At 43.7% G+C, this 25,593-nt stretch overlaps 1 protein-coding gene across 2 annotated transcripts in view; it reads left to right on the forward strand.

Moving 5' to 3' along the window:
- The window catches only part of LOC106573963 (WD repeat-containing protein 18), a 33,023-nt gene extending 10,271 nt beyond the window's left edge, over positions 1 to 22,752 (forward strand). The window contains exons 1-3 of one of the 2 annotated variants that reach the window (XM_082962754.1): positions 8,872 to 8,985; positions 12,625 to 12,785; positions 21,037 to 22,752. In XM_082962754.1, coding sequence (XP_082818880.1) covers positions 8,976 to 8,985; positions 12,625 to 12,785; positions 21,037 to 21,252 — 387 coding nt within the window. In that variant the 5' untranslated portion in view covers positions 8,872 to 8,975 and the 3' untranslated portion in view covers positions 21,253 to 22,752. Of the gene's footprint in view, positions 1 to 8,871; positions 8,986 to 12,624; positions 12,786 to 21,036 lie in introns of those variants that run through there. The other variant, XM_045696672.2, reaches the window with a different exon arrangement.
- The last annotated feature ends 2,841 nt before the right edge of the window (positions 22,753 to 25,593 follow it).

Consider the following 25,593-nt stretch of genomic DNA (forward strand, 5'->3'; position numbering starts at 1 on the left):
TATCTATTATCTATATTATTATTATTATTATTATTATTATCTTTATTATCTATATTATTATTATCTATATTATCTATTATTATTATCTATATTATCTATTATTATTATTATTATCTATATTATCTATTATCTATATTATTATTATTATTATTATCTTTATTATTATCTTTATTATTACTATTATTATTATCTATATTATTATTTGTATTATTATCTATATTATTATTATTATTAGTATTATTATCTTTATTATTATTATTATCTATATTCTTCTTATTATTATTATCTATATTATTATTATCTATATTATTATTAGTAGTAGTATTATTATCTATATTATTTATCTATATTATTATTATTATTATTATCACTGCATTGTTGGGAAAGATCTCTCAAGGTAAGAATTTCACTGTACTGTTTTACACCTGTTGTATCCTGTGCACGTGGCAAATACATTTTGAAACTTGAAATCTCCTGGCCTGTACAGTACAGTGTGGTATCTTTGAACTGACTTGCACAGTGCCTAGCAGGGGGAAAAAGGAAAGATCAAAATGGTTAGTCCTGTGTGTAAGTAAGCGAGGGGATGATAATGGTTCATCTACTTGTAAGAGATAGTTACTTATTTCCTAGGTCCTGTTCATAAATGTTCAATCAGAATGGAAGCTTTAGGTGAAGGGTCTCTCCATGTAGGACTTGGCCCGCAACTCTGACTCTTCATTTTGAATAATGAATAATAAGGGACCCTACATATAGCACACACATACCGCCACCGCCACCACCACACACCGCCGCCACCGCCACCGCCACCACCACCACCACCACCACCGCCGCATAGAAGAGGACAAGAGCCTTGTGTCAAAGTCATTATGTGGCAGTAGACTGCCCTATACCATTACTGCTTAGTGAGCACTTGCTTCACCACCATTAGATACAGGCATGGCATTACAATGAGAACTCATCAAAAAGTTATGAAAGGAATTTTTCTCTTACTGCCTGGTTTGTATCTGGAAACACAAGATCTCTCCTTTTTAAAGCTACATATCCTTAGTTGACGAAACAGCCACGTCTGTTTGGGATATTACAACAACAAACAACGAGCTAAGTTGCAGGAGAAATTGGTTTATGAAAATCATCCCATCAGGATTTTCTCTGTTCAGTTTGGTGGTTGCTGTTGTAGTTAGTGCATGGCCAAAATGTTGTATTTCTAATATCAATGTGTTAGACATTCATTTCATATATACTCTGCTCATACAAAATTCAAACACCACTAATCTTTCAACCCGCATCATATTTCATAGCACTCTCAACGTGAGAAAACGTTGTCAAGCAGAGGCGCTAACACAGGAATTTGACCAAAAGCAAGTGCAACATTTATCTTCCTCCAACTTCCATATCGTTATCATGATAATTGTTTAGATTATCTCCATATCGTTATCATGATAATTGTTTAATTTATCTCCATATCGTTATCATGATAATTGTTTAGATTATCTCCATATCGTTATCATGATAATTGTTTAGATTATCTCCATATCGTTATCATGATAATTGTTTAGATTATCTCCATATCGTTATCATGATAATTGTTTAGATTATCTCCATATCGTTATCATGATCATTGTTTAGATGATCTCCATATCGTTATCATGATCATTGTTTAGATTATCTCCATATCGTTATCATGATCATTGTTTAGATTATCTCCATATCGTTATCATGATAATTGTTTAGATGATCTCCATATCGTTATCATGATCATTGTTTAGATGATCTCCATATCGTTATCATGATCATTGTTTAGATGATCTCCATAAGCGCCTGGCCCTAATTGTATGGTTTCCGCCGAGGGCATCGATAGATATTATGTGGGCTGGAGCAGAGCTTGTCTAGTGCTCCCCTCCCACACATTTCTGCACCCCTGCTGCTGTGATCCTGCTTGGCAGCTGGAAGAATTTCCGAGTGTATGTTGGAGGGGCCCGGACCATTAGTGTAATTCCAAGAGTGGGAGCCAAGTCCAAGGGATCGATATCTGTAATTGAGTGGGAGATAATTAGCCAGCCCTTATTACTACAACAAGGAATAAATATACTCTCCTCAGTTACCCCATACACAAACTACATTTTAAACAGGGCCCAATTCTTGAATGTGGTGAAATACAGGTATGTATGCTAACTCACCTCCTTTTCCTCTTTCTACCTCCTTGGATTGTTGCAGTGGCTTCTTCACGCATAAAGAGCAAATTGCACAAATTTCCACAAATCTCCCTGGAACCACATTGAAAACCCGTTAATTGGGAACGCTCTGAAATGCTCTGAATACCGCGAGTGCTGGGGTGGCTGTGCATAAATATAATATAATACCAATGGACAGGGATTAAGGCAGGAGGAGAGCACTTCTGCTTCCTGTTTACCCAGGTTTATCACCATACTTATCAGGCACAATATTGCCCTAGTCTTTTCCCTCCCTCCACTAATCCGCATTATTCATGATCTAGTTCGTTAGACTTTAGGGATTGTATTTATGTGCTGATGAATAAATGAACAGCAACCTGTTGCTTTGATTGGCCCATTCCCATATTAATGTACAGGTGGGTATGTTTTTCCACTCTCTCTCTGTCCTCTCTCTCCCCCTCTCTCTCCCCCTCTCTCTCCCTCTCTCCTCTATTTATCTTGCCCTCTTTCTATCTCTCCCTTCTCCCTCTCTCCCCCTCTCCCCTATTTCTCTTTCTATCTCTCCCTTCTCTCTCTCTCTCCTCTATTTCTCTTGCCCTCCCTCTCGCGCTCCCTCGTGCTCCCTCGCTCCCTCTCTCCCTCTCTCTCCTCTCTTTCCCTCTCCCCCTCTCTTTCCCTCTCCACCCTCTCTCTCTTTCCCTCTCCCCAATTTCCTATTTCACTTGGCCTCTCTTTCTCTCCCCTCTTGATCCCGCTCTCTCCACCTGCTCTCTCGATCTCTCTCCCCCTCTCCTGCTCTCCCCCCTCTCTATCTCTCTCCCCCTCGCTCTTTCCCCTCTCACTTTTTCTCTTCCACTACTCACTTACTCTCTCTCCCCCCTGCCTACTTTCTCTCCCCTCTTTCTCTGTCCCTCTCCCCCTCTCTCGTTCCCTCTCCCCCTCTCTTTCTTTCCCCCTCTCTCTTTCCCCCTCTTTCTCTCATCTCTCCCCCTCTTTCTTCCCCTCCTCTCGCTCCTCTATTTCCTATTTCACTTGCGTTCTCTCTTTCCCCTTTTTCTCTCCCCTCTCTATGCCGCTCTCTCGCGCTTTCTCGCTCTCTCTCCCCCTCTCTCTCCCCCTCTCTCTCCCCCCTTTCTCTCTCCCTCTCGCTCTCTCCCCCTCCCTCTCTCTCCCCTTCACCCGCTCGCTCACTCTCTCCCCTCGCTCTCCCCCTTTCTCCCCCCTCTCTATCCCGCTCTTTCTCCCCCTCGCTCTTTCCCTTTCCCCCTCTCTTTCTCTCCTCTCCCCAATTTCCTATTTTTCTTGCCCTCTCTTTCTCTCCCCTCTTTATCCCTCTCTCTCACTCTCGCTCTCTCTCTCGCCCTCTCCCCTCTCTTGCCTTCTCCTCTCTCACACTCCCTCTCTCCTGCTCCCCCCACCTCGATCTCTCTTCCCCTCTCCCACTCTCTCTTTCTCTCCCTTCTTTCTCTCTCCCCTTTTTCTCTCGCCTCTCCCCTCTTTCTCTCTCCTCTCTCCCCCTTTCTCTCTCTGTCCCTCTCAACCTCTCTCCTCTCGCTTTTCTCTCTCCCCTCCCTCTCTCTCTCGATCTCTCTCCCCTCTCTATCCCGCTCTCTCGCGCGTTCTCCCCCTCGATCGCTCTCGCTTTCTCTCAAATCACTCTCTCCCTCCCTCCTCTCTCGCTCTCTCCCTCACCCCCTCTCTCCTCTCCCCCTCTTTTTCTCAAACTGTTCTCTCCCCTCCCCCCTCTTTTTCTTTTTCTCACCCTCTCTCTCATCTCCCCTTCTTGGTCGCCCCTCTCTCTCGTCCCTCTCTCCTTTCTCTCTCCTCTCCCCCTCTTTCTCTCTCCCCCCTCTTTCTCTCCGTCCTCCCCTCCCTCTCTCTCTCGATCTCTCTCCCCTCCTCCCGCTCGCTCGCTCTCCCCCCCTTTCTCTCTCTCTCCCTCTCTCTTTCTCCCCTCTTTCTTTCCCTCTCCACCCTTTCTCTCTTCCTCTCCCCCTCTCTTTCCATCTCCACCCTCTCTTTCCCTCTCCCCCTCTCTTTCCCCCTCTTTCCCTCCTCTCCCCAATATCCTACTTCACTTACCCTCTTTCTCTCCCCTCTCTATCCCGCTCTCCCCCTCGCCCTCTCTCGCTCTCCTCTATTTCTATCGATCTCTCTTCCCCTCGATCTCTCACTCTCTCTCGCTCTCCTGCTCTCCCCCTCGCTCTCTCCCCCTCACTCTCTCCCTCTTGCTCTCTTTCCCCTCGCTCTCTTTCTCCCTTGCTCTCTTTCCCCTCTCTCCTTCTTCCTCCCCCCTCACTATTTCTCTGCCCCCTCGCCTGCTCTCTCTCCCCTCTTTCTCTGTCCCTCTTCCCCCTCTCTCTCTTTCTCCCCTCTCTCTCTTTCTCCCCTCTCTCTCTTTCCCCCTCTCTCTCATCTCTCCCCCTCTTTCTTCCCCTCCTCTCCTCTATTTCCTATTTCACTTGCCTTCTCTATTTTTCACTCCCCTCTCTATCCCGCTCTCTCTCGTCTCTCTCCTCCCCCCCTTTCTCCCCTCTCTCTTGCCCCCTCTTATCTCCCTCGCCCCCTCTCCCTCCACTCTCTCCCCTTCTCCCGCTCGCTCTCTCCCCCTTGCTCTCTTTCCCCTCTCTCTCTCCCCTTTTTCTCTCCCCCTCTCGCTTTTTTCTCCCCCCTCGCCTACTCTCTCCCCTCTTTCTCTGTCCCTCTTCTGCGCTCTCTCGGCCTCCTCTCTCTCACTCCTCTTTCCTATTTGACTTGTCCTATCTCCTCTCTCGTCCTCTCTCCTCTCGCCCTCTCTCCTCTCGCTTTTCTCTCTCCCCTTCTCCCCCTCGCTCTCCCCCTTGCTCTCGTTCACCTCTTTCTCTCCCCTTCTTGCTCTCCTGTCTCTCGCCCCCCTCTTTCTCTCCCCCTCTCTCTCTCGCCCCCTCTTTCTCTCTCTCGCCCCCTTTTTCTCTCTCTCGCCCCTCTTTCTCTCCCTCACCCCCTCTCTCTCTCGCCCCCTCTTTCTCTCCCTCGCTCCCTCTCTCCCTCCACTCTCTCTCTTTCTCTCACGCTCACAGCTGCCCCAATTGAGATTTCCCATGATGGAAATGCATTATTCAATTCCCTTGTTGGCTGAAAGACAAACAAAAATTGGGACATAAAGCTGTGATCCTTCCAAACATGAAAGTAGAACCAGAGTTTAAAAAATACTTGAGTTGGATCTGTGATTTCATGCTCAATAAGCATGGCAATTTAGCGCACTACATCAAATGTTAAAGCTTGTACAGCAGAAGGCTGAGCCTGTCCAGTGACTTCTGATAATACAATATTCATTCTCTCGTAGCTTGTAGATTAATCTTCTTTTCTGCTGAACATGATGACAAGGTAAATAATGATCCAGCAGAAATATTGACTGCTGAATCTCACATAAGACAGGACAAGGAGACCCAGCAGAAATGTTGTTTAGAAAGTCGTTTTGTTTCCTGTCTCATTGTATCATGCAGGTGTTTTCACTTTTTACCTATTAATAAAGTGTGTGTTAAAGGATTTTAATATAGTTAAGTCTGTCAGAGAAAATGTGCTTCTGGCTACGGTCAAGAGAATTGCATCAACCATGTCACAGTTCCTTATGATGGATATAGACTCCGGACATTTAACCTCACTCCCTCTCGCTCAATCGTATGTTCAATCAAACATAAATTATTCAACAAACGAAACAGACTACCAAGAGGATATCCTTCCAAGCTTTCTCTTGGCCTAGTCATGATTGCACTATGTAAAAATCACCCCGCCATTTCCTGGTTGCTAAAATTCTAATAGTTCGTCTAATTTCAGTTTGTGACAAAACAAGCAAGTATAGTGTAGACAATCATTGTAGCATCTCAACCGCTGTGAAAAATATTTTCCATAACCAAAAATATTGTATTTTCAGCTGTTTGAAGCTGCTGTACAAAACCTAAAATAAAAGATTCAAAAACTAAACTTAAGCACGGGAAGCATAGAAATAGTGCACATTGAACAGATCTACCACTTCTTAGACCTGCTTTCAATGTGAATGACTGATCTATAACTAAAATGTATATGTGAATTTGGATGGTTCTACCCAAACAGTTACATATTGCAGCTTTAATGTTGTATCCCTTGCCCTTGACTTTACAGTTCAGTACCTTATTAATTATGCTCAGTAATGTATTTTTGCTACACTGATTTTAATTACATTGACTTTTTGTCAATATTGCTGTCTATCAGTGACTCAATGCCTCTTCAATCATTAATAGAAGCAAATTCTTATGTACTCCAAGTGGTTTGTCAATCAGCAAATTGGTAATGCAGCCTCTGAGATTGACTTTTGAGGTTAGCCAATGGAATTACATTTCAGGACCCCAGGGAGAGATGTCTGAATGCAGCTCCTCAAAGTGACAGGCCAAATATGAGGGGAGCGGGCTGAGTCAAACACACGCATTCAACTGAATAGTTTTGGGTCTCCGCTTTCAGAGTGAAATGCAAGGCGGAGTTGCAGAGTGTAGATAGCTGTGCACTTCCTAAGCAAAACTCTCCTTTGAGAGGGGATTTGGTATGCCAAGCATTTTAATGGTTAAAGGGTGCTCGCTCTGTGCCAATGTCAGGAGAGAGATAAATCAACACCCACCATGTTCTTTTTCGTTTTAACCTCCCTCCCCTAGCGTGAAATGGCTCTGGCAGCAATCTGGGTGCGCTGATGAGGAATTACAGCTTCCCTCCCTCCCTTAGTCAATTTAGATGCTGATGTAAAGATTTAAAGTGGGAGCAAAGATGAATGCTTTGACAAACTGGTGACTATTTTCACCTTTCGTCTTCCTGTATCCACCCTGATAAGCTGAGACGACAGAGAGGTTGCCAAGACCTGCTTTCACTACTGTAAGCATGTTATATTTTATGTTGGAGGAAAATGTAAGTGTTATAATAAGTAAGTACTGCAATGAATGACAGCCTACTGTATGTTTTCAGTGTTATGACAATGTGGCAGGGGTGTGAACGTTAAAATTAAATTGGGATAGTTCATGTTTAGAAAAAATTCCCGCCACAAAATTAAAATCACATTGCAGTCATCACAAAATATATTATTTGCCGTATTATAGCCTAACTAGACTATAGCCTATAAAGGCCTGGGCAAAGTTATGTCATTTAAATTAAACCAGAGATGAGAAGGCGAACTTTAGGCTATTGAATTTGCAAGACAAGATATTGCGAGATACAGATTACCAAGACCGATCCGCACGTTGTTTTCCTTGTGCTGGCTCGCCTGCTCTTTCTGTTCGCTAATGATGCGGGTGTCTTCTTCGTCTTCTTCTTCCCACCATCGACTGGAGTGTGGACTTCAGTTCATCGTTCAATCACCCACGTGGGTATATGCTCCTAAAAACCAATGAGGAGATGGGAGAGGCAGGACTTGCAGCCCGTCAAGTGTCAAAAATAGAACCATGTTCTATTTTAGCGCCTAGGTACACAGACGCGCGAGCAGTTTGGATGAAACGATTGAATAACATGTATGTGTACATGTTACTATGTAACTAAAGCGTTGTTGTCAGCATGTAACGCTCTAACTGCTAGGCTACCTGCTGCCCCTAGCCTCCTAGCTGTTTCATTGATGATGGGCCCTGCTTTACTGGTTGAGACATTGCAAGCCGAGACATTTTTAGATACTTCATTCCATTGCGAAATACAGCTTTGATTACCAATAGATATGCCTAGTGCACGGTTCTGATTCTGTCTGCCTGGTGTTCGACTTCCCTACACTGTGCCCCTCCCTCTCTCCGTCCCCCACTTGATCGCAATGGAACATGTGAGTATTTGTGTTCTACGAAGTATGGCAACTAATCATTTTCCTCCATTCCAAAAATACTGAATCTCAGTGTAATGGGTGTGTGTTGGTGGCAGGGAAGTCAGGCACAGGAGAACGAACTTGGTATAAACGGAGTCGTTTAATAAGTGCTCACAAAACCCCGAAAACCAAAATATACAAAATAATAAAAGTGGGTACAAAACCCATCGCACACCAACACATACTAGCACAATCACAAACAATAAAACAATCTCCAACAAGGACATGAGGGGAAACAGAGGGTTAAATACACAACATGTAATTGATGGGATTGGAACCAGGTGTGAAGGAAGACAAGACAAAACCAATGGAAAATGAAAAATGGATCAGTGATGGCCAAAAGGTTGGTGACGTCGACCGCAGAACACCGCCCGAACAAGGAGAGGGACCGACTTCGGTGGAAGTCGTGACACTTAGGAGTCGATTCCTAGCAGAATCGAATCTTGACACTCAGGAATTGGAGTCGACACCGGCAGTCGACGTGCAAGGAGTCAAAGAATACATTATTTTGCAGTCTACTCTCTACCACTATGTCGTCGTCGTTAGCAGTTGGAAAATGGCAGAGAAATGCAAGCGAGAGCATCAAAGTCCTGTATGGCAATACTTTGAGAAGTTAATTGAGAAGGTATTGAAATGCAAACCAGGCTCTGGAGATTTATTGTCACATACATAGAATTCCCTAAGCTGTTTCTTTTAGGCTTCCTCCTACTGTTCCTCAGCTAACTGATCATGATTGTAACTTATGAATAATGGTCATGAGATGTGTTGGGAGTTAGCACACAGGAAACAGCAGAAGAGTTGAGGGAAAATAAATCCATCTTCTCTGAGGAGACTCATTGATCTGAAAAATCCGTCTGGCCCAAAACCATGGCGGCAGTTCCGTGATGATAAGCATCAGTACGGGAGGAGTAGCTTGATCGAAGCCTCCGAGTCGGACGAGGCGTCAGTGGGGAGTTTAATTCATGTTTAAAGGTGAGGACGACCCCGGCCTGACCCACTACTGACCGTCTGAGTTGTTTGTATTCGGCGACTGCTAGAAGGAGCAATCACCCGAGCAGGTTGACGTTTGTTGTCTTGAGTCTTGTCCTGGAGGCAGAACGGAGCGATTTCCCCTTAGATAGTCCAACTGCAAAGTAAAAATTGTCTACAAAAATGTGCTTTTTGGTCTTAAAGGTTTAGGGTTAGGCATTAGGGTTAGCAGTATGGTTAGGTTAAAAATCAAAATGTAAAATGTTATGACTTTGTGGCTGTGCCAAGTAGTGACCACTGCAGAGCTGCCTCAAGAACAAGATTCATGAGGAAAAAACGCTGACCTGCATCAACCGGATTTACTCTTTCTTTTCCGCTGTTCCTCGATGTCACTTTGATAAATGCATGGTACAGACAGCCATAAGTTTAGTTGTCTCCTGGTCCATTTCCTCTGAAAATTGTCACCCCTGATGTTACATGTACTTATTTTATAATTGATATAGATTCCCTCTAGTACTGATGCTGAGCAAGTGCCCTACCTTGTGTCTGAAATGTAGATAAAGTGTGATTACCACAGAGATAAAACAATAGTGACTTATCTCTACAATGATTACTGTTTTGTTATCATATCAATATCGTGTAACAGCTCTAATTACATAATATGCCTCAAAATGCCATATTTTCACCCAATTCAGTTGAATTTGAGCACATCTATGTAAGTGTTTGGACCTCAAATATTTGTTTGCTTCTCCACACACACTCATAATTGCCATTTCAACCAGAAGGAGCCGGTCAGGGTTGTTATAAATTGTGGCATTGTTTTGACAGGCCTGAAGAACTTGAGATTCAGAAACTACACTTATGAAAGGGCTTAAGGAATAGCATAAATCCTGGAGCGCTTTCCATTCGGTGTTTTATCTGCCCTCCAAAGATTAGAATTACGAGCGTCAGCTTGTGTACAGTACACGCTCCCTCAACAAAATCTCCATATTCTACTCATAAATAATTTATCATCTCTACTGGTGTTTATTCTTCAGTCTATGATGCTAATTATGCGGGATCCAATTAATTAGTCCGCATGGGCACACTGAGGGAACCTTTAGTTTTTATTGAGTTAGGCTATTTGGCCATAAATGCTTTGTCTACTTGACTGCGATAATTTAACAGTGAAGCTCAGCCAACTACGCCAACACATGGCTGGCAATTTGTTCCAATAGATATTTTTTGGGGCGCGTGTTTAGGGACTTAAGAGACAGGAAGTGAATTAACATTTCAATATGCACTGACGTTTCATGCAACATGCTGTGTTCATACATCCCAGTTGAATGATTCCATTTGTTTATTTTCTATATCTGACTCTCTCATTCCTTCTCTTTCTCCCCCTCTAACCTCGGGGAATAAAATTATGATATGATGGAGGAAGGATTTAATGCTGCCAAAAAGTTTTCATAAAGTTAGAATGGCTGACAATGTTCCAGCCATTTTCATTCAAGCATGATTACTCCTGGGCTACAACACCCCAGGACTTATTCACATAACTTTCAACCATTTCCTAGGCTTCATCTTGACAGACCTTTTAGATAAGTCTTCTCTTACCCTAAACCGGAGGAACAAAATAGACGTGTGTGTACAGCGTAGAGAGTACTCCACTGTGATATACAGAGCTGACTAATGTCAACCAAATAGTGAGAAAAGGGATGTTCAAAATGGATGTTAATGACTTAATGAAAACAGGCGTAGGTGAAACAACTCATCTCGGCAACCCAGAACCAGATTTAGTGTGAGGCCTCCAGCCAGCTAGAATGGACAAAATATAAGAAAACAATCTATGCCTTCAAGGACCAGTCAAGTAGATTGCACATCTATAGCTTTGAGTGATATAGCCTACCGTACTACTTACTGTAGTGTGTGTATATACCCAAACTCAGAGCAAACTTTAAGTTTGCTCGGAGTTGTGTTTTTCCTTTTCAACCAGGGATTTTAAAGTTCTCCTTAATATCAAATTCACATGTATTTTACACTATTATAAAACCTTTGTTAAGGTTACAACAAGAGAGCAAGTCTGCCATATATTTTTTCCTAGATTAGTATACCTGAAAACCAATATGTGCATGATGCTTTTGCATTTTAGGAGAGCACAATCATTTTAGGGAGGTTACTTGGCGTTCTATGATAATAATTAATGATTGACTGTCATCAATAAACCCAGTCTAGGTATATCATGCATACTACATCTGGTCCATTCTGGTGTACTGCATCTCTGTTTGATCCTTTTTTCTCTTTTGGTCTTGTGAAAAAGCCATCACCATGTAGCTAAGACCATCAGTTGGAATAAGTCTGTCAGACCCTCCATCAGATTTTGATTCCCTCCATTAGTTTCTTGTGTAATAGAGCTCGATTCGGGGCATGCAGAAGATGCCTTGTTGCCTCCTGCTGAAACCCCCCCTTTTCAGCCGCCAATACCCTGGGAAATATGTTTTTATCCTGGCGGACAGATGGGCAATTCGGATGATTTGAAGGCCGCTTGTGGAAGACTGACAGTAATGGGTAAATAAAAGATTGTCCGTCGAGTTGAAGAGCACTAAAGCTCATGTAAGTGTTGGCATCATAAAAAAAGATTGAAAAGCAGTAGGCTTAGTCAGAACGTTATTCTTTCCGTTTTAAAAAGCACTGCTCTTTGTTGCCCATGAATTAATAAGCAAGGAAGGCCAGTCAAAGGGTTATAGGCCGAGTAGAGATTGCTAGTTCTCGTTCCACTCTCTCCACTTGTCTTTCCTCACTCTCATCATGCAGGTGAGGTGTGCAGGTCAGCGGACTGCCGCTGAGGTTCCTTAGAAGGACTTGAACTTTCATGTCATAGTTCATGATGTAGGTGGATTGCTGTTTGTATGGACGTAAAATAAAACTACAGCTCCAGCTTGCTTTCCAAAGCGCGTGACAGCACAAACCCATCAAAAGGAAGTACAGGAGGTCGGATCTCTGTCCCCCCAGTTCCTGTAACAAGATGGTTCTCAAGGTGATTCTCGACCGTGGTGCGTTTTTTGTTGTTGCGAAGAGCGGGAGTGTTCTCTCCCATGTTTTCCAGGTATCTCCTCAATGACACTGTTCAAAGTTGTAAAACTCGGACCATGCTCCAGTTAAGTTTGAATGTGACCACGGTGGGGTGGAATGATGACGTACATAAAGACAACTTCTCCCCCACTTAGATGATTACTGGGGCCCTGAGTGTGTCATGTTCATCATCTCTCTTTCTTTACCACTCTCCCTCCTTTCTTCTGTTGTTTCTGTGCCCCTCTCGTGTTTCACTGTCTGTACAACTGGGTAACCTGTACGAGCATGAGGTGTGAAATGGAAATGTGTTTTTTGCTTATCCCAACTCCCCGGGACACCTTTGAAGAGAGGGGTCACGGCCAGGGATCAGCTATTATTGACAGCGACCCTGTAGCAATTAGGGTTAGGTGGCTTGCTCAAGGGTCGATTGACAGATTTTTCATCTTTTGTGATTAGTTACCTTTTGGTTACAGGCCCAACACTCTATACACTAGGCTACCTTGCTCCCTCACTCCTTCTCTCCCTCCTCACCTCCCTCTTTCCTCCTCTCTCTCCCCTCCCTCTTTCTAACTACTCTTACATCTCTCACAGGTCCGGTCACCAATGCCCTCATCCTCCCTGCCAACATGTTCCTGCCTGACAGCCGCCCAGGCATCCCCCTGCCACGCTTCAGCCGGCACCTCAACCCCCTAGAGCAGAGCGAGGGCACTGAGACTGGAGGAGTGTGCCTGCGTCTGGCCCCCCACACACAGGTTAGTCACAGCCCCGTAGGTACCCATGTACACCACTCAGGTTTGTCACAGCCCCGTAGGTACCCATGTACACCACCCAGGTTAGTCACAGCCCTGTAGGTACCCATGTACACCACCCAGGTTAGTCACAGCCCCGTAGGTACCCATGTACACCACTCAGGTTTGTCACAGCCCCGTAGGTACCCATGTACACCACCCAGGTTTGTCACAGCCCCGTAGGTACCCATGTACACCACCCAGGTTAGTCACAGCCCCGTAGGTACCCATGTACACCACTCAGGTTTGTCACAGCCCCGTAGATACCCATGTACACCACCCAGGTTTGTCACAGCCCCGTAGGTACCCATGTACACCACTCAGGTTTGTCACAGCCCCGTAGGTACCCATGTACACCACTCAGGTTTGTCACAGGCCCGTAGGTACCCATGTACACCACTCAGGTTTGTCACAGCCCCGTAGGTACCCAATCACACCACCCAGGTTAGTCACAGCACCGTAGGTACCCATGTACACCACCCAGGTTAGTCACAGCCCCGTAGGTACCCATGTACACCACCCAGGTTAGTCACAGCCCCGTAGGTACCCATGTACACCACCCAGGTTAGTCACAGCCCCGTAGGTACCCATGTACACCACCCAGGTTAGTCACAGCCCCGTAGGTACCCATGTACACCACCCAGGTTAGTCACAGCCCCGTAGGTACCCATGTACACCACTCAGGTTAGTCACAGCCCCGTAGGTACCCATGTACACCACCCAAGGCTCGTCCTTGACTCAGGTTTGCTAAGTAGCATCATTATAGGCTTTTGCTCTGTTAACAAATAAGATGGCATTGAAAGGTACAGTAATGAGAAGGTAAGGTATCTAATCTGATTTTGTTGGTTGGTTGTTATTAATAAGCAGCTGTCCCATCACTGATATCACAGGATGATGATAAGCAGTTTATTTACATACCTGATGTCAATCAATCCATGCCTTAAGGGGATTAGAATTGTAAGCATATGTATAGTAAGAATCTGTATATGCTTACTGTAGGTAACTTTCCTTCTCCCCGTAACCACCCACTCTAAATGAACGGTTGCAGTATGGTGACGAGACAGCTGTTTGTGCCGCACGTAATCCTAGCAGTGTCAAAATCAATTACACGGGGCTAAATGAAATGGTAATGGAGCGGTCTCTGAGTTACCTACCACCTGCTCACTCAGTTTCTACCTTTCGCGTACCACTGTGCTGGCATAGTTTTTTCCCTCCTATCGCTCTCCCCTTCCCTCGCTTTCTCTCTCTGAGGTCGCTTATTTCCATAATGGCTAATCTCGGAGCTGCTGGGAATACAGCTGTCGCTGTCGAGAAATGAGCTTTTCCCCTGTGCTCCAAAAGCCAAAGAAACACAGAGAATGATTAGAAAACATATATTAATACTAATAGGAATTCCAAAAAACAATAATTCCGTTGTGCCCCCGGGGCATGGCCAACATCACAAAAATACTCTTTCTGATCGGGTGCTGTGCTGTGTGCAAATGACTCAGAGAATTATAACTTTTTTGTTGTCCTTGTTATTTTCTTTCTTCTGGAATATGTGTGCATGGGTCTGTGTGAGTGCCGAATGTGCTGCTACAATGCAGAGAGTGGAGAATTCATTCCACTGGCACACACTGTGTTTGGCGGCGGTGGCTTGCCTCAGATGAACCAGGGCCGGTTTGGCCCAAGGAAGAGAGAAAGAAAGCCCATTAGCGAGTTGGCTGCCTGGGGTGAAGGGTCAGGGGAGGCAGGGGAGATGGAGAGCCATAGGGGCTGGGGTGGTTCCCTTTGGCTCCTCTGGTAGGGTTGGGGTATCTCCATGTAAGGCTAATTGGACAGTTCCTCTGGGGTAGGGGCACAGTACTTGGTTCAAGGGAAGATTAAGCAAATGGATAGATAACCCAAATAGCGATAAGAAGGGTTTTCTTTCTCTCATTGAGGAGCATCTAAGGGAAGGTGTGTGTGTGTGTGTGTGTGTGTGTGTGTGTGTGTGTGTGTGTGTGTGTGTGTGTGTGTGTGTGTGTGTGTGTGTGTGTGTGTGTGTGTGTGTGTGTGTGTGTGTGTGTGTGTGTGTGTGTGTGTGTGTGTGTGTGTGTGGCAGTGTTTTGCCAGCGAGCATGGGATTGACCTGCGTGTCCTCACACATTGACTGACTACAGCCTTATTCTGTGCACACAGTGTTGATAAGGGTGAGTATTGGGGATAGGTTTTTTTTTCCCCCAAACGGTTAGTTTGAAACAGAAAAGCCAACAACAACATACTTTTCTTGTTAGACAATATAAACAAAAAGGTAAGTATTTTTGCTATATACTTTTGTAGGGCTTGACGATATGGACTTAAACATGTATTTACATATGTTTTTCAAATATTAGTGATTTTTCATGTGATATAGATCTAAACGCTTGAGTGAACTGCTGGAATCATAGAAATATAATGACTTCTATTAAGAAGCAAAGTGGAAAGCAGAGTAAACTATAAAAATGGACGTTACACGCAGCTGAGATGTGTTTCAAAATAATGCATGCGATGTGGATCTCTGCGATGTGGATATTGCACATGTCAATATTGCGATTTCGATATAAATTTGATTAATTGTGCAGCCCTACCTTTTTGAAAGATTTTGAGCTAGCAATCATGACTAATATCAAGTACGCCAAAATAATACAAAATTAAAGGTTATTTTAAAGTTATTACAATGATGTGAAATAAATTGAATTCCATAATGACTGGGCACTGATTTAGCTGGGATATTGTAAGGGCTATCAAATAAATGTTTAGTGTAATACATTTTTACGTAATACAATCTCTATCATGGACTTCATTATCACATCGTTGAATCGTCAAAACCACTCCCTGAGCATGCATACAGGAACCACAGTGGCGGCTCTCAAAAGCCTCATAATCCAACATTTTGAAGTGCCGACTGCCAAACAGAAGCTGAAAAGTAACAATGGGCAGGATATCAGTGATAATTAGAAACATTTGAACTACTTTGGCCTGCATTCAGCATCCACGTTCCAGATATTCTTTAGAAATGTAACAGGCCAGGATATAATCTACGAGTCTGATGCCGGGTGAGACTGTGCCCAGTTGAAAATCGAGGTCTTCCACGTGAAGCAGAGGGGTATACTACAAAGCAAGATCATGAAGTTAGCCAGCTAACTTGTCTAAATATTCTAAAATCACTTTTTTTGAAAGATGAGCTTGAAATGGGTATGGTCGAATTGACCCAACAGCAAAAAACACATCTAGGTGGAGCTTTCATAATGAACCAGAAAATGGACAGTTATTTCTGTATATTTATCAAAGTTAGATGGCTAACTCCTTGATCCTGCTTTGTAGTATACCCCTCAGGTCCCTGTGGACAAACAGAGGCTGATCTACAGGGATAGGCAGCTTGAAGATGGCAAGACACTGGAACACTGACATCAAAAAGGGTAACACTATCTACCTTAAACTCTGCTCTGTGTTAGAGGTGGCTGAATACATCTGAGCATCATCAACTTAAGACATGAAACTCATGATGTATGAAAAGCAATCAATATACAGTACCAGTCAAAAGTTTGGAGACACTTATTCATTCAAGGGTTTTTCTTTATTTTTACTATTTTCTACATTGTAGAATAATAGTGAAGACATCACAACTATGAAATAACACATATCGAATCATGCAGTAACCAAAAAAGTGTTAAACAAATCAAAATATTTTTTAGATTTGAGATTCTTCAAAGTAGCCACCCTTTGCCTTGATGACAGCTTTCCACACTCTTTGCATTCTCTCAACCAGCTTCATGAGGTAGTCACCTGGAATGAAAGTCCATATTATGGCAAGAACAACTCAAATAAGCAAAGAGAAATGACAGTCCATCATTACTTTAAGACATGAAGGACAGTCAATCCGGAAAATTTCAAGAACATTGAAAGTTTCTTCAAATGCAGTTGCAAAAACCATCAAGCGCTATGATGAAACTGGCTCCCATGAGGACCGCCACAGGAAAGGAAGATCCAGAATTACCTCTGCTGCAGAGGATAAGTTCATTAGATTTACCAGCCTCAGAAATTGCAGCCCAAATAAATGCTTCACAGAGTTCTAGTAACAGACACATCTCATCATCAACTGTTCAGAGAAGACCGTGTGATTCAGGCCTTCATGGTCGTATTGCTGCAAATAAACCACTACTAAAGGTCACCAATAAGAAGAAGAGACTTGCTTTGGCCAAGAAACACGAGCAATGGACAATCTTTCCTTTGGTCTGTTGAGTACAAATTTGAGATTTTTGGTTCCTACCGCCGTGTCTTTGTGAAATGGAGGAAGAGGTGTGATGGTGTGGGGGTGCTATGCTGGTGGCAGTGTCTGTGATTTATTTAGAATTCAAGACACACTTAACCAGCATGGCTACCACAGCATTCTGCAGCGATACGCCATCCCATCTGGTTTGCACTTAGTCCCACTATCATTTGTTTTTCAACACGACAATGACCCAACTCACCTCCAGGCTGTTTAAGGGATATTTGATCAAGAAGGAGAGTGATGGAGTGCTCCATCAAATGACCTGGCCTCCACAATCACCCGACCTCAACCCAATTGAGATGGTTTGGGATGAGTTGGACCGCAGAGTGAAGGAAAAGCAGCCAACAAGTGCTCAGCATATGTGGGAACTCCTTCAAGACTGATTGAAAAGCATTCCAGGTGAAGCTGGTTGAGAAAATGCCAAGAATGTGCAAAGCTGTCATCAAGGCAAAGGGTGGCTACTTTAAAGAATTGAAGAAAATTTTGTTTAACATAGTTTTGATGTCTTCACTATTATTCTATAGTGTATAAAATAATAAAATAAAGAAAACCCTTGAATGAGTAGGTATGTCCAAACTTTTGACTGGTACTGTTCGTCAATAATAGTGAAGACATCAAAACTATGAAATAACACATATGAGTAAGTTTCCAAACTTTTGCCTGTTACTGAATATTGTACCAAGGGCAGTTTTTCAGTATCACTAAATGTTTTGTATTAAATGTTAAAGTTTTAAAAAGCATGGCCTATTTGAAATGTCAATTAATGACATAACCTTTATGAAACACCTAAACATAAAAAAAAGAAATTATGGCCCCAATTTAAAATACTGGATTTATAAAATGGTTCAATCTAAAGCAGCCTGGATAAGACCGCCCCTGGAGATAGCCTGCACTCCCTCTAGTTGTTTCTTAGGATTTAGGACGCTCCCTAAAACACTTCATCGAGCAGGCCTTTCTAATCGACCTGGCCCGGGTATCCTGGAAGGATATTGACCTCATTCCGTCAGTAGAGGATGCCTGGTTATTCTTTAAAAGTGCTTTCCATCTTAAATAAGCATGCCCCATTCAAAAAAATGTTGAATCAGGAACAGATATAGCCCTTGATTCACTCCAGACCTGACTGCCCTTGACCAGCACAAAAACATTCTGTGGCGTACTGCATTAGCATCGAATAGCCCCCGCGATATGCAACTTTTCAGGGAAGTTAGGAACCAGTATACACAGGCAGTTAGGAAAGCAAAGGCTAGCTTTTTCAAACAGGAATTTGCATCCTGTAGCACAAACTCCAAAAAGTTCTGGGACACTGTGAAGTCCATTTAGAATAAGAGCACCTCCTCCTGGAGGGCATGCAGTGTGCCACTGGTGATGCTTTGGGCAGACCGTACCACCCTCTGGAGAGCCCTGCGGTTGCAGGTGGTGCAGTTGCCTTACCAGGCAGTGATACAGGCCGACAGAATGCTCTCAATTGTGCATCTGTTAAAGTTTCTGAGGGTCACCTTGCCACAGGCTCAGCTGAAGGCTCTTCATTTTGACCCTTGAACTCCTCACAGCATTGCTTGCACTTTACTCACCGACCTCTCCAAAGGCCACGAGAAGAAAATACAGCTGCGATTAGTCTATCGGTTAGACAGGGTTGCCAGTTAGAATCCCAAGTCTGATGGGAAAAAAATGGTCTGGAAGTGAGCTGGCAACCGGAGGGTTGAGGTTATCGAATTCTAGATGCAATTGTCTGCCGTTGTGCCCTTGAGCAAGGCACTTAAACCCCCACAACAGCTCCACCAGTGTGGCAGCCCTCTGCTCCTACCTGTATGTGTCTTTCAGAAGGGTTGGGATAAAAAATAAGTCACATTTCAGTTAGACCTTGTGTACAATTGACGAATAAAGTAATATTAAACGTATATAGTGACCCGATGCCAGCGCATATATACTTACACCACTGTGCATCAACGTACTGACTATAAGAGAAGAGACCCCTTACCGGCTATTAGGGCCAGGACGATACCAGTATTGTGATACTCGTTATCGTGGCATGGAAACAAAACACAAAGCGGATTTAACTTCTTTAGGAAAACAGCCCTAATGTTGGAAACATCATAATGTTGTCACCCAGAGTCACATGTATTTATTTTCCCAGCTATAGAACACAATACTTTACATACAGCAGTTTTTTACAGGACCAATGACTTTGATCTGCTTTGTGTTTATATTTTTGTTGTGGGAAAAAAATATTGCAATACTGGTATCGTCACTGCCCTACCGGCTATGGTGTCAGGACACAATATTGTAATATTGTCCTTTGCTATCTGGGCACTTGGTATATCTATCCTTCTCATATCCTTTCTTAGGAAACCATCCTCTCCTTAGCTGTCTGGAGATCAACAACTAAGTGCAGGAGTAGCACTTTTGAGTGGCAGATTGTGGCAGATTGTGCTTTTAAAGCCAGGGTCTGCTTTTCTGGGACTGTATCTTAGTACATCCCTGTCCTGGTGGCAACAGTGACAGCAGCAGCTCTCCCTGTCCAATCATGGGCACTATCCAGCTGCTCCCTTCTGGACCCCCTGCTCCACCTTGGGCACTCTAGCATTCCTCTCTGACCCTCGCCAACACAGCCCTTCACTTCACGGGTCTGTAGCTGGTGATGGTGGATTGCTTGCCTGTTTCTCCTCTGGAATTGATTCTGACCCCATAAACCTCCATACCAGATCCCGTACTGGGAGGTCCAATGCAGTTGTAAAGCTTTAAAAAAAAGAAGCATGGATGACCCAAAATGTATAGGATTCAAAACGCCCCCCTCACTATTATGGCCATGTCATTTTTGCCAATGTTTGGAGAGCATTCTGGCACAAAATGTTTTCCATGCATCACACAAATGGGTTTTACACATTGGCAGTGGATAGGGAGATTCACCCCTAAACAATGTAACGTACTTTGGAACCTATTGAAAGGCGCTATATTACTGCAACCCATTATTATTACTCTTATTAAGTCTATTGTTGAATTGGCACAGCACATCTGTCATGAGATGTCTCTGGCTCACTCTCGACCGGCGCCCGGATGCAGTGTGCGGTCATGCGTGTGCATAATTGTGTGTGCCAGTTAGGAGTGTGTTGGTGTTTTCCGTGGAGGGATTTGTCAGCTAACTAGACGAGGTCGCCACCAGAAGCACCTTATCCCTGGGCTCAGCAAGCCACTTACGACTCCACTACTTGGCCTCCCCGAGTCCCAATTTCCCTTAAGTAGATTAGTCTCACTCCTTCCAAAAAGGGAGAGCAGCCCTCGCTGGCTCCCACAGGCGAGCCCAAAGCCCCCAGCCCGGCACGTCTTCACCCAATAAGGCATTCCAACAAATAAATAAAATTAAGACAGGCAATAGAGTTCTGCTCTCCCCTCCACTCTTTAATCTGGGGAGTTTATGTGCACCGCTGTCATCCAACGGCTGCCTGCACTGCGGAATCAGACACAATTGTAAATGTCAATATTTGCCTCGGTGAGATTAGGTAGGTTTTTCCAATAGGATTTGATATCCCTCAACCCAAGCCTTCCACTCACCGCCCTGGCTTCGGACTCCCAACACCGGCAATGGGCTTTCCGTCGGGAGCGGGTTTATTATTTGCCAGATTGTACTCCCACTGGAAATTAATTCCCCCGCTCATTTGCACACAATCGAGCCTTTGACTCCAAACACAATACATTACCATAAATATTGGAGAGGTTTCATCCTTTTGTCGATTTGTAGACAGTTGGTCTATCAAAGAGCCGCTGTTTTAGAATCCACTGAGACTTGATACCTGAGGTATTAGATTGAAATGTTCTGTGTCTACAAATATGTAGTTGCTTAACCTCCATATGGATCTCTCCTTCTTTACACTCTCCCTCTTTACACTCTCCCTCTCTCCCTCCCCTCTTATTCTTCTTTCTCTCCGTCTTCTGTTAAACCCACAGTGTGTGTTTGGCAATGGTGAGAACACCAAGGTGCGTGTGTCAGAGCTGGAGGAGGAAGTGAGGACGCTGAAGAAGGTCAACAAGGACCTGTATGACCTCCACACTGCTCCTCACCAAGCCCAGCTAGAAAAGAGCCTGGCCATGGTTCCCCGTCCCACCAGCAGGGACTCTACTGGGGGGGTGACACTGCAAGCCCCCTTCACCACAGACCGGTAGGCTAGGGAAAGATAAGTTAGTATGTGTCATTCATATAGTTTGTTTTGTAAGGGAGAGAGTACATTCACCAGGACCTGGGGTGCAAAAGTTGTACCATGGACCATATTGCCTTTATCATGATCCCTCACCATATTTTGGATAAAGGATTTCATTTAAATTGACATGAAGAAAACATGCTCACCTTTTTTTGTGCTATAGCATGTTCAGTGTTAGCCACAGGATAATCAAAGTAGTGTAGTGCAGCCAGACTCAGCAGCATAATTGATCTTAGCTCTATATCGACTTAACAGAAGCTCCAGTCCCTTGACAACCTCAATTTACAGCCCTGTTCCTTCACACGCCTTTAAGCCCAAAAATTCCACCAGAGAAAACGGGTATAACAGGATCCAGTTATTTCCCCCTGACTTTTTGTCCTCTGTCATCCGTCTAACCCAGTAAGAATCCCCCAAACTCTTAGTTTTCTATACGGACGTTTTCTCCCAGCACTTAAGCGTTCAACCAGGTTAGGACTCTACAGTGCGACCATATTACTGCGCCTAAATATTTTGCTGTGCAACCTGGAATTTGTATTTATGAGCACCAGTGTGCCCAGAACAATGTAGGATTCTAGCTTTAATATCTGAAATATTTTTCATTGCGCTCTTAAATTTCTTTGTGCGCCTACATTTTTCTACTGCAGCTAATAGATTGGATGGATTTGTGTGACAATGACCTGTTGTGCCCCCAGGTGTTTAGCATCGACGAGATTGTTCATTTCTGTCACAAAATGGGTACAGTATGATCGCCATGGTTGGTAGGTACCCTTCACGCTATCTCTCAAGCAGAACTTCAAACCTCTCATTAAAATAGAAAGAAAATGGTGGTGTTAAATAGGGAACAGTGGAGTGTTTGATTTACCCTGTGGAACTAGCCAGAAGCCTGTGAGTTTTGTTTTTCAGCTTACACTACCTGTAGAAAGCATGTATTTGGTTGTGTAGAACTGCTGGGCAGTGTACAACTGCAGAATGGTTTTCTTTTCAGAATCCTTCAAAAAGAAACACACAATTAACCGCTGTCAAAAAAGGGAAGAGTTTGAGCTCTGAAATCGCCCTTCCTCTCATCACTGCTAATTCTCCACTGAGGGCACTACTTTAGAGGCAGCCACATAGAAACAGCTGTTGATTTTATCCTCTTTTTCTCAGTTGCCCTGCTTTGATGAGATCTAAAAAAGGGTCCTGTATTTATGTGCCTCTTCGGTAGAGAGAGGCAACTGCTAAGCAGCAGCCCTCCTGTGTAGAGAAAGCCATGGCTTTAGAACTTCAGCCCCTGTTCACCAAGGAGAGAGATGACTTACACACACCCCAACGTTGACTCCAATTAACTCACTGTTGGGGGTGGGGATCAGGTCAGTGAGATGGAGCTTTTGAGGACCTTGATCACAGATTAATCAGAGAGTCCAAGGGTTGACAGTGAAGAGTGTTCAGTGGGGGGGATTACGTGTTCCAGTAATAAAGACAACAAGACCAACTGGATTTGTACTTTTTTTGTCTTGTGTATTCTCCACAATAAGTGTTTTTGTACCTTTCTGAGAACATGGGAAATGAAAGCATAAACTAAATCTGCACATTGTTGCTTCTTGGTCCACTTTTTGCAATTGATCCGCTGTTAAAGATTAGAAAAGTGTACCTCCTGGATGCTCAATACAATGATGCAAGTATTGAAATAGTATTGAGCTAGAATGAAAGCATTGGATATTCTTATTTTCATCAAAATGTAACATATTTACATTTTTGTCCACATGCATAGGAAAATTTTATGTGAAATTGTCTTAATGAAGAAATAACCACATTTCAAGAAAGAAACAAGTATTTTATCCTTCCTCTTGCAAATGAAGGTTTTCCCCCCCAATTCTATCAGCGAGCTTCAGAGGGTTAGGAGTACCTAACACTCAGTGGAACATGGACCCTTAACGCACCCGTGAAGACAGCCAGTGAGACCGCTAAACGAATTACCTCAAGATTAGAGATGAGACTTAGTTTCTTATATATGTGCACATCAATTGAGTAACAAGGGAAGCCATTTACCCTCTCACCTCGTGGCACTCTTCAATATTAGTCCACGGCCTGAATTGGTGGTCCCTTGTGGCTCAATTGGTAGAGCATGATGCTTGTAATGCCAAGGGGTGTGTGTTCGATTCCTGCTGGGTCCACCCATATGTTAAAATATATGCATGCATGACTAAGTCACTTTGGGTAAAAGTCTCAGCTAAATGACATATATTATTAATTAACAGATCAAACCACTTGAGGCAAGTCTGGACAATTGTTGAAAATAGCAACATGTAGGGTGATTTCCCCCACTGAGTATGGAGATGAGCATTGTGTGTGAGCTGCCATATATGTGTGACACTTCCATTTGAATCAATGAGGCCCGGGGATGTGAAATGAGGCTGATTGCTGTGACCTCCCAGCTGGATGCTGCTAGTCCTGGTGATAATCAGTGGTTAGTGCTACACTGGAATTTGATGAGCTAGTGTTCAGCTTCCTTTGCCTGGTACTTTTCTGATTTAATTAGAATGTCCCACTCTGCCACGACTATCTCCAATTATTTGGATTTTTTTCCTTGGATTTTGACCGGTATCACTTTTCCCATAACTGTTAATTTGGGGAAATTCCAATTCTGCAGGCACACAACAATAAATAAGCCAGGCATAAGATCAAACCTTTTCATTAGTGCAGTGGTGTATGGAACCAGCTGCATTCATGTTGCACATGGGACAGGAATTCCAATCTATCTGCTGTAACTGTCCCCACCTGCGAATGTCTAATTTCCCATCTTCTCCCTATCGATTGTGTGCTTTGCTGCCTCCTCATTAATTCATTTTGTAGGAGGAATAAGACTTTCTCCAGGTTTTTCAATGTTTGTCTTTTATTAGTAGAACTGTGAGTAATTATTTTCCTTTTTTTTCTTTTCTTTTTCTTCATCACATGCTGGTGCTACTGTTAGGGTTATCAAAGACTCCAGCCACCCTAGTCATATCTATGCATATTCACTTTAATAACTGTACCTACATGTACATATTACCTTAAATGACTAGTGGAATTTAAACTTGACCATCTAGAGGAAGTAAAAGTCATAACAAGTTTTCCGTAGGTGAACCTGCCGAAGGATCAATTCATGGGACAGGTGAGGCAGATGAAGATGCTGATTAAACAGCATGATTATTACACAGGTGCAGCTTGTGCTGGGGACAATAAAAGGCCAAGCTAAAATGTGCAGTTTGGTCACACAACACAATGCCGCAGATGTCTGAAGTTTTGAGGGAGCATACAATTGGCATGTTGACACTAGAGTTGTTGCCAGAGAATTTTATGTTCATTTCTTGAATGTTCATGTCCGCCTCCAACGTTGTTTTAGAGAATTTGTCAGTACATCCAACTGGCCTCACAACCACAGATCACGTGTAACCACGCTAGCCCAGGATTTCCACCTCCGGCTTCTTCACCTGCAGAATCGTCTGAGACCAGCCACCCGGACAGCTGATGAAACTGGGGGATTATACAACTGAAGAATTTCTAAACAAACTGTCAGAAACCGTCTCAGGAAAGCTTATCTGCGTGCTCGTCGTCCTCACCAGGGTCTTGACCTGACTGCAGTTCGGCATCGTAACAGACTTCAGTGGGCAAATGCACACCTTCGAAGGCCACTGGCACACTGGAGAAGTGTGCTCTTCACGGAAGAATCCCGGGTTTCAACTGTACCGGGCAGATGGCAGACAGCGTGTATGGCGTCGTGTGGGCGAGCAGATTGCTGATGTTAATGTTGTAAACAGATTTCCCCATGGTGGTGGTGGGGTAATGGTATGGGCAAGCATAAGCTGCTGACAATGAACACAATTGCATTTTATCGATGTCAATTTGTGTCAATTTTTATCGATGTCAACATGTTCCAGTTCCCGAAAATATCCAGCTACTTCGCACACAGCCATTGAAGAGGAGTGGGACAACATTCCACAGGCCAACAGCCCATTAGTAAGCATTTCACTCTTGGTGTACACCTGTTTTTCTTTTAAGAAGCATGTGATAAATAAAATTTGATTTAAATATGACGAGGAAATGTGTACTTGCGCATTCAGCTATTTTTCTTGGAAATAAATGACATTCTTGAACTTATTTTTTGCTATTTGCTTTCCCCTCCATTCTCTTTCATGCTTGGCTGAGTTTAGCAAGCACCTCAGCCACAAGCGACCCCACTGGCGGACTTACCATTTAGCAGAAGAGGCAATTGCCTTAGTCCTCACATCATCAAGGGCCCTCATGAGCTGGGCATATAATTTTTTATTTTTTATTTATGCGAAATAAT

The sequence above is a fragment of the Salmo salar genome, chromosome 16 (assembly GCF_965601325.2).
Source record: "Salmo salar chromosome 16, fSalSal1, whole genome shotgun sequence".
Lineage (NCBI taxonomy): Eukaryota > Metazoa > Chordata > Actinopteri > Salmoniformes > Salmonidae > Salmo > Salmo salar.